Genomic DNA, 13,004 nt, shown 5'->3' on the forward strand with positions numbered 1-13,004 from the left:
AATATTAATTTGCACAGTTCTAAACATTCTGTTCTTTTTGAATATTGAAGTTTCCAAGAGATGTTCAGAATAAAAATGTACTCATTTCAGTACACTGAGTATGCCTAGCTACACCCGTGACCAAGTCAATCAGCACAAGGCAGACAAAAATAAGACGACCTGTCATAAGCTGCAGTCATTAACCTTTCTGCAGCAAACGGTTTTCTCAGTTACTGCAGTCTTCGCTCCTGTATGCACGTAGTGCCAGACTCTGAGCCGTGACTCATAAAAGCAGTCTTTCACAAAAATATTGGTTACTTGCTATTCTTTATTCACACATCTACCAAGCAGTACAGCAAAACTGAATGTTGTGACTCACAAAACGTACAAATGTATCTATGCTTGATGGTCTGCTGATCTTTTAATTCAATTTGCAATAACCCAAACATTTAATTGAAAAAATAAACATGGATTTTTATCCAACAGGCAACACATTACAATACTGATTTACAGAGAATGCTGAAGATGTGCACAACCTGCTGGTAAATGTTTGATCATATGATCTGAATGTCCCCACAAGAGGCTGGGAGTCGTCATGCAGATTGTAGGAAACAGTACCAAGGAGCTCTCTAGTTAAGAGGTAATGAGACCCTTTGGTATATGAGGGCATAAATAAAAAGAATTACATGCCACTCAAGAATTCCAAAGCTAAGAAAAAGATTTAAAAGTAAAATATCAATGCAGGTTCAGTTAATCTATAGCCCTGAACACTGAAATCTGATGACCTTCCCCAGTAATTCTGTTGTAGTCAGTTGGAACAAGTTCTGCCTCTTTTCAGGACATAACCCTCTATCCTAAAAACAACTAAAATCTAACTGGCAGCACAGACTCACTACATGGAGCCAGTTTTCATGGCTACTACAGAGATGAATTTCCATGTCTTAATTTTTGTTTAAATATTAACACTTACAGTTCAATGATATGTGAAAATGTTTAATAATCTAAGAGTAGTGTGTACTCTGATATGACATAATCGACTCACAATTTTGAATGTTTTCAGTAAACTACTAAATTAGCCTATGTGTTCCCCCAGAGAACTTGGAAGCTCAGGATATATTCATTTGTCTCCTTGGCTTACCAGTGCTTAGTGTTACTCGCACAAAGAGAAAAGACGTGAATATCATAATTTGTAAAAGCTGCTGAAACATAAAAAATATGTAACTTCAAAACTGATGTGCAATCAGTATGGCACTGAAGAGTAGCAGTCTGCTGTAAAACGTACCATGGTCCACAATAAGAATGGTGGCTGGAGGATAATTAATAGATTATTTTCCAGGCTGTGACATCCCAGAGCCAAGTCAAAAAAAGAAAAGCTGTCTTGGAAATATATTTGGGAGGAGAGAGTTAAATTAAAAAGTACATATTACAGTTTACAGATAACAGTAATGGGGCTCTGGTGTGAGGTAGCTTGCACAGGAGTTGGAATCTTGCTATAGGTACAGTGTTTCTACAGGATACAGAGTACCTAAGGACAACCAATTTAAAGACAGAACAAAAACATAATAACATGGAATATAGGTTAACTCCAGCCATTATAACTAAGAAAAATAATCAAACACAGAACAAAAAAAAATGCAAAGTTTACAGTTCAAGTATCAGACATGACAACTTAGACTACACAGCTGTTATTGGAAGGTACACTGTACAGTTATTGCTGTTAAAAAAGAACAGAATAACAATATGAAATATGTACTTCATAATAAGATTCATTATAAACAGAAAACAAAGCAGTTTCTACATGCATTAAATACATTAGAAAGGTTACAATGCAGAAGTTCAGTTATAGTTTTTAGCAAAGTAGAAAGGGTAGAACCAACTAATTGTTAGAGCAGCAGAAGCATGGCTTTAAGAACAAGCCTGAGCCACTGATGTTTGCCTGAAGGCAGCACAATTATATATCCCTATAGACCTCTCTGCAAACAAACTGTGGGAAGAAAAGTACAGTTGTGTACACTTACCATAAATGTAGATGTTCAAGTGTATTCACTGTTGCAGTCATCACACTTGGGTTATCCTGCCAGGGGTAGCCCTCTGGCAGGATAACCCAAGTGTGATGACTGCAACAGTGAAACATGAAGAACATCCAGTATGCTACTGATAATCTCTTCAAATGCAGGAAGTATTGCATTCAAATGTGTTTTCAGTACAGGAGATATTGTTTAAATATATGAAGAGGCAGACACCCACAGCAGTATGTGCATAGGGTGAAATCCTTGAAACCACCCAACAAAATAATAATCATATGAGTAGATTTTGGGATAGCTAAGATCTAGCCTTTCTTCTCACATCTAACATGCATACAGAGGCTGTTTCAAAATTAGAAAAGATCGAGAGACAAGAACAATACAAGCCAACAAAAATGTGTAGCCACAGACTTGAATGAGAAAATTCTTGTTAAGGATGGCGTTAGCACTATAAGGATAACTAGTGGCATGATTGTTTGCATACCTACAAGTGTTTTGTGTGTACAGTTATGCTACATCTGTTTGTTGAACCATAGGACTCAGGCACTCTACACATGTTGTGATTAGTGAATATACTTTTTCCATGTCTGACAAGTACAGCCCATTCCCATGATATCTGTAATTCTCTCTTCCATTTTGCAGCTTGGACCAAGCTAAAAAAAGACAAGTAAAAAAGAATAAAACATAGCAAGCCAACTTCTTCCTAGCTGGAGAGACAGAGTTGAGGGTTGCTTACTGAAGAATGAATTCTCAAAACAGATTTAGCATTATAGCATTATAGCATGTGCAAAACCTTCAAATCTGCTTAAGGAGATTTAGTCTTCCTTAACCAGTAAGACGGAGACTGCAGCAACCTCTTCTAGGTGGGAGGAATAGGAAACTCGCCAATAAATTCTGGGTCTTTGACCACGTAGACCCTAGTACATCTGTCATTCTCAAAATGCAGATGTTTCCAGTAAAGCCACAAATTGCAGCATCCGTAACATAGGCCTATCTATGGCAGAATATGAAGCCTTGCACTTCAGCTTGCACAGCTCTCAAGCTAAAACAAACCTTTGGTTGAATCTGAGTAGACTTAGGCAATACAGAAGTCACATGGCCAGCAAAATTATAAAGCACTGCAAATCCACAGACTGCAGAAAGGAAATGCCTGGAACCTCCTAAAGGGCAGTAACAAGGAATTTCACAGCATACAGTGATACTAGACAATGTAGCCCTTCCTATGAAGGTCCCATTGGGCCTGAAACAAAGGCAATGTACACAGAACTCCAAACAAGACATTATGGAGATGGATGTGTTGGCAGCACAGTATAAAGTACCTAATTAATCAGCTCCACCCAAACAAGAATTTGACTGCTAGAAAAGTACACAAATAAGTTGAAATTTTGACAATGCAGAGGTCCAAGGAAATAAAATTGCCTTCAGAAACCCATATGGAAGGGCAAATCATCTACAGCCACAGATGCAAGAAACAAGTCCAAAACCACAGTCTGAGCACAGAAGCCTATGTCTCTATGTCTATGTCTTCTGTAAGATGCATAATCTTTCATGGAGAACTAGCTGACACTGCCATGGGGGTTCAGTGTCACCAAAAACACAATACTCCTTTGTTCAGGAAGAGTATAGAGGAAAGAGATTAGTGGTTGATGCTATTATGCATCTATGGAGAATCACAAAAAAAAAACATTGCATAAAAAGTCATAAAGTAGTTATCCAGAGAGCTCCATACCAAAACAGCAAATCATTCCAACCTCATCAAAGGCCTCCATGGATAGCAGCCACAAGTGGGGCTGTTTCCAGGTTCTAGCAGGCTAATAAAGATCCAAAGGAACCATGAACACCCCCCATTAGTTGACTTTGAAGAGTACCAGTGTCTCGTGTATGGAATCCAAAAACAAAGTGATGCTAGACTGAGTGGAAGCTCCGAAGGAAGAAGAAAGATGATGTAAGCCATCTTTCATGGTTTATTAGGCTGAGCAAGTGGGCCAGAGGCCACTGTGACCCAGGCAGTCAATCAAGACCACCAAATTCTTCATTATCAAAGGAAGAGATTAAGAAGCAAGTCATATGCTTCACAAGGTGATCATGACTTAATGTGACTGTTTTGGAACCTCATGAAAGAATCAACTAAGTCTAGGCATCCTTCCAAGAGGGTGTCACATCAAAGGTGAAGCTGCTTCTCTCTCATCCCCAAATCATATCCTATGGGAGTTTCAGCTGCACCAGTTCCAATTAACAATCTCATTGCCTTAGAAGTGGAAAATGGTTGCAATCTCCAAGGAAGGAGGATTCTGGACAGCAAGCAATGCCTTTAGTGTGGGAACTTGTACTATTACTCCAAGAATGGCCAAAAGTATTTTGGGCACCAGCCATGAATAACCCAACACCATTAACCAGACCAGACTACCAAGGGTACTGGCAGGCAGACACAGTGATGCTCTGCTAGTAAGTTCATTAACAGGCTTGAGCAAAGAAGCATCATTTCTAAGACACAACAGTCAGAAGGGCAAGAAAAGGTAATACAGCACAGGCCCACTACTAGCTAGGGAATTTGTGACCACTGAGATTACACTGAAAGCAAATCCTGGATGGGTATCAGAAATGAAACCCCTTGTGACTAGCTCAACACCCAAACATCTGCCCAGAAGCCCCTGAATGCTGCTATAGCCTATTCCTTTTGGTAGGAGATGGAAATGTACCAGATCAATTTAACCCAACTGCTCCTTCCACTCCTGATGCCAAAGAAGGCAAATGGGCAAGAAAAGTAAGAGCTCTTGAATCGCAAACATTCTGCTCTGCAAACTAATACTGACAACCCCTGCTCAGGCAGGCTGCCAGTCAAATGCTGTTCAGCAGATGCTAGTAATGCCTACTGTACAGATATCAAGGGTCACCACTCTTCAAACAGGACTAGGCTTCTCACTCAGTCCATTTGTCCACCAGGGAAAATGGCAAAAATTCTTAATTATGGCTGGTGTGGAGTAGCTTTCCCACTCCACTGACAGTCACATTAGTGAGCAACTGCACAACCACTCAAGAAAGCAAGCTAAAGACACAACTGCTCTAGGTCAACTATATGGAACTGAATGAAAAAGAGAGCCAGGTCCAACTCTAACACTCCATCCTTCATGTAAATAGAGCAAAGGGCAGGAGGTAATAAGAATGTTATCTAGGAAGTCTACCCTTCTTCCTTCACACAGACAGTAAGATGTGCTGGGCATCTGTCTGCAATTACGTACCCAGAAAAGAGATGATCAATACCCATTGGTGTAGAACACCAAATTGAAAGGTAGCAGCCCTTCTCCGGTCAACTCATTAACAAAGAACTGGAAGTAGCAAACTAATTCCAGTTCACAGGGGCCATGAAAAAAAGAAGGTAAGGAGGAAGCCAAGTCAACAACCCATGTCTTGGAAGGATGTAAGAAACAACAGGGCGAAAGAAGGGAGCAATGATCATAGACTCCTAAACCTACGGTCAGTGACACATTGGAAAGTGCTGGTCTATGGCCTAGAGTTAACACCACCTTGTATCTGAACACTACTCCAAAATGTTCAGATATTCAATCTGCTTTCAACCTAAATGGACTAATACAGAAGAATGGAAGAGTTAGACTCTGCCACTAAGAGAATGCCTGATCTATTTATTCACACTGGTATAGAAACACAGGATGAAAATAAGAAATGTCCTTTATGGCAAAGCAAAATGGCATGCTGCCTGAGACTGAACAGTCCAAGTAGATTATACCAATAACTGCTGAGTTCAGTGGGAAAGGCAAATGTTAATTACCATATTACCATATACCATACAAGTGTGATGACTGCAACAGTGAAACATGAAGAACATCCAGTATGCTACTGATAATCTCTTCAAGTGCAGGAAGTATTGCATTCAAATGTGTTTGCAGTACAGGAGATATTGTTTAAATATATGAAGAGGCAGACACCCACAGCAGTATGTGCATAGGGTGAAATCCTTGAAACCACCCAACAAAATAATAATCATATGAGTAGATTTTGGGATAGCTAAGATCTAGCCTTTCTTCTCACATCTAACATGCATACAGAGGCTGTATATATGTGTGTGTTTGTGTGTTTATGTATGTGTATATATATATATATATATATATATATATATGTATGTATATATATGTGTGTGTTTGTGTGTGTGTATGTATGTATGTATATATATATATATATATATGTGTATATATATATATATATATATATAAGTGACTCGTACAGTTATTTGTTGCTGCACTATATCTCCTTGTTCATAACTGACATGGACGCATACCTCTCAACTTCTTACTAAAGGAAATCTGTAAAAAGTCTGAAATGGGGGGGATGAAGGCCCTAAAACAGTGAAATATTTTAAATATTGCTTTTGTAAATTAGAAAGTTGCTAAAATAACATAATTTGCGTTATTATGCATTTTCTCAAGGATGTGAAGTCTGAAACTGAAATGTATGTCATTATTTAGTGACTTCAGTCCTCAGTGACTTGCCAGAAAACAAATGTTATGAGGAACAAACCAAAATTATGAGGCAAAAACCTGGACATTCTGTAAAAATTTGGACATTTGAGAGGTATGCTTGGATGTCCTACATTTGTCTTCTAAGATGCTCACCTGAATACCTAACACTCTCAGAAAAATCAAAGAAAGATATAATTTTTCAGTTGGATTTTGAAGCAATTAAAGCCAAGAAGATACTCAAGGACAAAAGAATTTTATAATGCTAGTAATAGTCTATTTCTTCTTGGTTGTTTGTAACTCCAATCAATTTTGCATGGGAGTAAAAAATTGTTGAGTGAATATAAATGAAGTTTTCTTGCCAGTAGTTACTTTAGTGAAAGAGTTGTGAACCGTAGAACTGTAATAAGAAGCTAAAGAATCTAAATGCCTTTAAGCATAGATTGGTTGAATACTTTGTTAGCAGTACATTTTTGAGTTAATTGCAGACTGGCTTCTTGGCATAGACATTAATGTCATTTGCCTATATTTAATATTTTATACTTTTCTGTGTGTGTATGAATAAGCATTCAATCAAAGGACAGATCTGTCGATATCATATCATACACCATGCTGCCACTACCCTTTTTTTTTTCAAGCACTGGATAAATTCAGAACAACAACATTCAGTCTAACTGAAGAACCATATGGCTTTAGTTCTTCTCATTCTGTGCCATTATCAGAAGGAAGATGCACATTAGCTGAGATATGTGTTGCTTCAAGTAGTTTTTAATTGAGGGTTCTATACTATTTTTCTTTGGTAACCCAAAAGAGGTATACACCTGCTTTAGTATTGATTGGGGTGCAACAGGTATTATAGTATTCAGAGTTACACAGAGTTCAAATTGTGTGAGTTTCAAAGCTCAAACAGTAGGGTGCACTAAGCTAAGTTCTACTTATGTGTTCTCTTTACACCCCTATCCCTTAAATGTACTGTCATACTGAATCTGTGGCAAGATCCTACTCTCATAACCAACAAATGCAGCTTGTTCAACTCCCAACCTGCTTCTGAAACAGAATCAGATGGCATGACTATCACATGAAAGGTGAATGGGACAGCACTTCACGAACTAAGCTCCTAGATGCAAAATACCTACTGTTACCTGTCAAGATAAGTATTCCCAATCAATAAAGGGAAATAGTATGTTAGATTCACTGCTAATGAAAACTTCACAGTATAAGGCTTGTAGGTGCTTGGATGCCTTCAGTAACAGTGACTTTTTCCTAAGAATGCTGGCTTGTTCCTGCTCACCAACACCTCTGCTGCCACAGCTAGGCATAACAAATAAGATTTTACTGCTGATGGTGCATAATATGGCACAGAAAAACATGTCATCTCTAGGTTCTTTCATCAGTCTTAAAAGACAGAAATATATATATAATATATATATTTATTTACATAAATCTATATGTACAAAGAATACTGATTTGCTTGCTTTTCATCTGGGTTTCACTTAAAAAAATATACAAAAAGTAAGAGATGTAATGTTTTCTTTCTTCAGACATTAACTTCCCAAACTTTGATGCAGTGTAAGGAGATGAGCCTTCACAATATGCAAAGGCTGTGTTTCATGTCCTGGTTCTATGGAGTGGGTGGCCATTTAACCTCTGGCTACACATTTGCATCTTGCTTGTAGGTTGAACCATTGCTTCCCTGGATATTTAAGCTGATATCCTCACTTTTCTTCTCTGGCTGCAGTGGCCGGATCTCTGCATTGCATTCAAAGGAAGGGCTGCTCAGAGGGGCATAACGTCCACGGCGGTGCTCAGGAAGGGATGGACCCCAGTCCCTGCTAGGCTTTGTAGCATTTTTGAGGCGCTGTTAAGAATAAAATCAAACACATTTCAATGATGTGAGCCATTTAATGGGAAGTATCTCAAGAGCGAAAAAGCAAAGGTCAGGAAGGACTAACCAAATAATAAACCATTAGAATTCTAAAGAACAACCAACTCTGATGGGAAAAATAATATTTTTTCAAAGTAAATTTATCTTTTTGGTACATGCTATCTCCAAGTTACTTTACACTTATATAGACCCATACAACCATTCTTCCCACTTAACAAAGAAATCAATTTATAAAACTTAAAAGTGATAAAGTCCTGTTCAGTAACAGAAAGTTTATGTACACCACTTCAGGACAGTACCATTGTATGTGTGTAATGAAGGATATACATTTCTGATGAAGCAGAAGAAGATGGCTTCACAGCAACAGCAAGAAGGGAAGCCATCTGTTATTCACTTATTGTCTGATACCAAATTTAGCATATAGTATTTCTTAGTAGATCTGTGGCCCACTCAAGCAACAATCACAGGAGGAAAAAGATAGTTCTAGACAAATTACTAGTCTATACACATACATATAAACCAACTACAAGCAATCTTATGGCCCGTCAATGTACCTACAAGTCTACCTTTGGAATAAGGGAGCAAACTGAAGATTCCAGAGAAAAACTCACATGACCACATGGAGGACATGCAGATTCCAGAGTGTATTCATAATGTAGTTTCAGTTGTTGAAAAAAAAATAAAAAACAACCCAACCTATTACTTTCTTGCCAAATTCTTTGTAAGGAAAATTTAAAATTAAGTTGAAACAACTTTACATATAAGTGCTGCATGCCTGCTATAGTATAAAGCAAAGATTTTACTAATCTAGGGGGACTGACTTTTTTAGCCTGAAAGTATACACAAAGACTTAAAAAGTAAAAAGTCATGAATATTCAGAAGCCATATATGTTAGGCAGAAATCACCTCAGAGTAGTCGATATGCTACGGAGTAAAGCTGGAGTTTTTGTTAGATGGTCAGTGTAGGGCATCTGTTTGAAGCCAGTAATCCTTTTTTGAGGTACTTGTGCAGCCTTTCCAGCTGCTGCAAATGTCTTGTGAGGTACATTCCAAAAGGGGAGTTGTACTCTATAATGGATCTAATGAGTGTCAAGTAAAAGGGAACGATGACTTTTTTTTTCCTGGATGAGAACCCTTTTGTGATGAGGTGTGCCATGTAGAAGGACTTCCTGACTACTGTGGCGATATGATTATCAAAGGAGAGACTACTGTCCACCTGGGTCCCAAGGTCTCATCACACATTCGGTGTTAAGTAGACTACCACCTATGTGGTAGCTCACGGGTACAGAGTTTTTACCAAAGGGGATGACAATGCACTTTTTGGCATCGAGCTTGAGGCCATGGCTCTAACACAAGGCATCTGTCTCAGTGAGCCCCTTCTGTAGGATGTCCACATAATTTGGGGACTCGACTATGGCTCCTAGTTTGCAGTCATCTGCGAACTTCGTTAGCCAAAGACATTCTGTGTTAGCCTGTCCTTCAGAGAAGTAGATACCAAACAGCAGATGACCCAGGACTGAACCCTGTGGTACTCCACTTGTCACTGATCTGAAGTCGGATTTGGAGTCTGCTACTTTCACAGTGTGAGTTCTGTCAGTGAGCCAGTTGCCAACCCATCTTGTGACATAGGGATTTAAACCTAGTTTTGTGAGTTTATCTATAATTCCAGAGTGGGGGATGGTGTTGAAAGCCTTGGCAAGATCTAGATAGGCTGTGTGAACCACCTTACCCTTGTCTATGGCTTTGGTGACTTCTTCAAAGAAGTCTATCAGGTTTAGGAGACATGATCTGCATTTTACAAACCTGAACAGGGTGGAGTCCAGAGTTTGGAGATTACCAATGTCTTTGTTTATAAGTTCCATGATGATACATTCCATGGCCTTGCAGACCAGGCTTGTCAGGCTAATGGGGCGGTAGTTCCTGGGGTCCATGGTGGCTCCCCCTTGTGGAGTGGGATAACCGTCGCTGTTCGCAGATGACTGCAAACTAGGAGCCATAATCGAAACTCCTAATGATGTGGACATCCTACAAGAGGGCCTCACTCAGACAGATGCCTGGTAAGCCATGGCCTCAAGCTCAATGCCAAAAAGTGCATTGTCATCCCCTTTGGTAAAAACTCTGTACCCATGAACTACAAAATATGCGGTAGTATACTTAACACCAAAAGTGTGATAAGAGACCTTGGGACACGTGGACAGCATTCTCTCCTTTGATAATCACATCGCCACAGTAGTCAGGAAATCCTTCTACGTGGCACACCTCATCACAAAAGGTTTCTCATCCAGAAAAAAAGAGGTCATTGTTCCCCTCTACTCATCACTCATTAGATTCATTATAGAGTACAAAGCCCCTTTTGGTATGTACCTCACAAGACATCTACAACAACTGGAAAGGCCACAGAAATACCTCACAAAGAGGATTACCGGCCTCAAACAGATGCCCTACAAAGACCATCTCAAAAAATTCCAGCTTTACTCCATCGTATATCGCCTACTCAGAGGTGATCACTGCCTAACATACAAAGCTATGTCAAACTCAGAGCTTTTGGACATGCTCCAATTAAAGAAATCCCAATCCCTCCGAGCTACATGCTCTAGGGACCTAAACCTTGTCACCACAATAAACAGAACATGCCGGAGGGATAGATTCCTGTCCCAGAGACTTCCAATACTCTGGAATAAACTACCTATCTATATCAAACAAAGCTCTTCATTAGCACTTTTCAAGAAAAATCTTGATGATTGGATGGGAAACAGGAAATTCACTTCGGGGATCACCTCTGTGGCTCTGCTCGACAGTGGCACAGGAAAATAATTTTCTTGGGTGGTAAAATCCAGGGACCCTTTTTGGCTCGGCTTGTATAGGCCCCAGGGCCGATAGCCTAGTACCTACCTATGAACCTATACATTCCATGGCCTTGCAGACCAAGCTCATCAGGCTAATAGGACGATAGTTCCCGGGATCAGTGGTGGCTCCCCTTTTGTGGAGTGGGATAACTGTTGCTGTGTGCCATTCAGTGGGCATAAAGCCTGATGTGAGGCTATGATTGAACATGATGCTTAGGTGGGGAGCCAGTTCGTTCTGAATTTCATGTAAAACGCAGCCTGGGATGTTGTCCAGTTCCATGGATGCTGTGTTTTTGGCTTTAGAGAGTGCAGCTTTTACCTGTGTAGTTGTGATTACAGGAACTCTGCATTCTTCCTGTATAGATATGGGCCCTTTAGGGTGTGAGAGGGTGGTAACGTTAGCACTGAACCTATCTGCCAGAATGTTGGCAATATCAGTTGGTTCTGTAATTTTCATGTAGTTGTGCTGTAACTCAGAGCAGATCTGGGTGTTGCCATTGAGATTCTTGACATAGGTATAGAATGCTTTGTGGTTGTCCTTAGAATCAGTGGCGATTTTATTTTCATAGCTAGCTTTGGATGCTCTTATAAGAGATCTCAGCGTCTTACTGAGGCTGACCAGGGAGCTCCACCACTCATGGGATTTTACTCTCTTTTGCAACAGTTTCTTCCTTCTGTTATACAGTTTGTTTATGGCAGGGGACCACCAGATTGGCTTCCTTTTTTTGGAGGATAGCTTCTTGGCCCTGTTTGGGATAGCACGATCCATGTACTCATGTAAGTGCTTATAGAGTGCATTTGTGTAGGATTCAGCAGTCGTAACTGTATTGGCTGTCTGCATGGGTGTCATAAAGTTTGCCACTTCTGTCTAAAGAAGCATGAATTTGGCTATGGAGAAATGTTTTACCGTGGTTTCCTTAATGCAGAGTGGGGGTGGGATGTGGATATCTAGGGTGATTAGCTTATGGTTGGATCTGACCAACAAGGAGTTGACTTCGGGTGTGGAACACCGGTCATTCATGTTGGTAATGACTAGGTCTAGGATAGTGTTGCCCTTGGTGGGGGTGTGGATAAGTTGATCCAGGGCAATGGAATTTATGAATTCCAGAAAGCGTTGAGCGAAGGAGTTGGTACATGAGTAGTTTTCCCAGTTAATGGTGGGGTAGTTGAAATTGCCCATTATTAGGGTGTTTGAACACTAATATTTTCCAGTATATCAAGAAAAGAGGAGTGGGACATGATGGGGGATCTGTAGCAAGCTACAATTTGGATTGCAGTTTTGCCCAGAGTTAGTTGCACTTGGATAACCTCGGATGCATTATGAGCAACTAGCCTGGAGGTGTGGATATCCTTAATGAATATGGGCACACCTCCACCTTTGGTGTTCCGGTCCAGGTTACGTGGCTGAAAAGTGTGGTATGAGTTACAGCCTGGTAGTGCAGGGGTGCTCTTTGGAGCCTTGAACCAGGTCTCAGTCACTGCACAGGTATCGATGTTCTCCATTTTAAGGAGTGCCTTGAGTGAGTGCATTTTGAGATGTAGACTTGTAGCATTACCCTCAGTTTTTGCTTGCCTGCTCCTGTTACATTTGAATCTTGTCTAAAAAGGCACTATTGGGACGGCAAGAGCCTTAGCCAGTATCCGGAATCCAATGGGTGACAAGTGCAGGCCATCTCTGGCAAAGCATCATGGTCTGTCGACCATGTCGTCCCAGGCAGACAGATACTGAATCCCCTTAGAATGACACCAGAAGCTTAGCCAATTATTGAAGTCAATCATTTTGTCCTTGTACTGCGGT

The 13,004-nt window shown here is 40.1% G+C and overlaps 1 protein-coding gene across 4 annotated transcripts in view; it reads right to left on the reverse strand.

Moving 5' to 3' along the window:
* Positions 1-289: 289 nt before the first annotated feature.
* Positions 290-13,004, reverse strand: part of SLC6A9 (solute carrier family 6 member 9) — a 1,267,030-nt gene continuing 1,254,315 nt past the window's right edge. For all 4 annotated transcript variants that reach the window (XM_044085361.1, XM_044085363.1, XM_044085360.1 and 1 more), the window contains one exon: positions 290-8,333. In XM_044085361.1, coding sequence (XP_043941296.1) covers positions 8,127-8,333 — 207 coding nt within the window. In that variant the 3' untranslated portion in view covers positions 290-8,126. The remainder of the gene's footprint in view (positions 8,334-13,004) is intronic.

This window comes from Protopterus annectens, chromosome 10.part0, assembly GCF_019279795.1.
Source record: "Protopterus annectens isolate FY-2018-M chromosome 10.part0, PAN1.0, whole genome shotgun sequence".
In the NCBI taxonomy this organism is placed as follows: Eukaryota; Metazoa; Chordata; order Ceratodontiformes; family Protopteridae; genus Protopterus; species Protopterus annectens.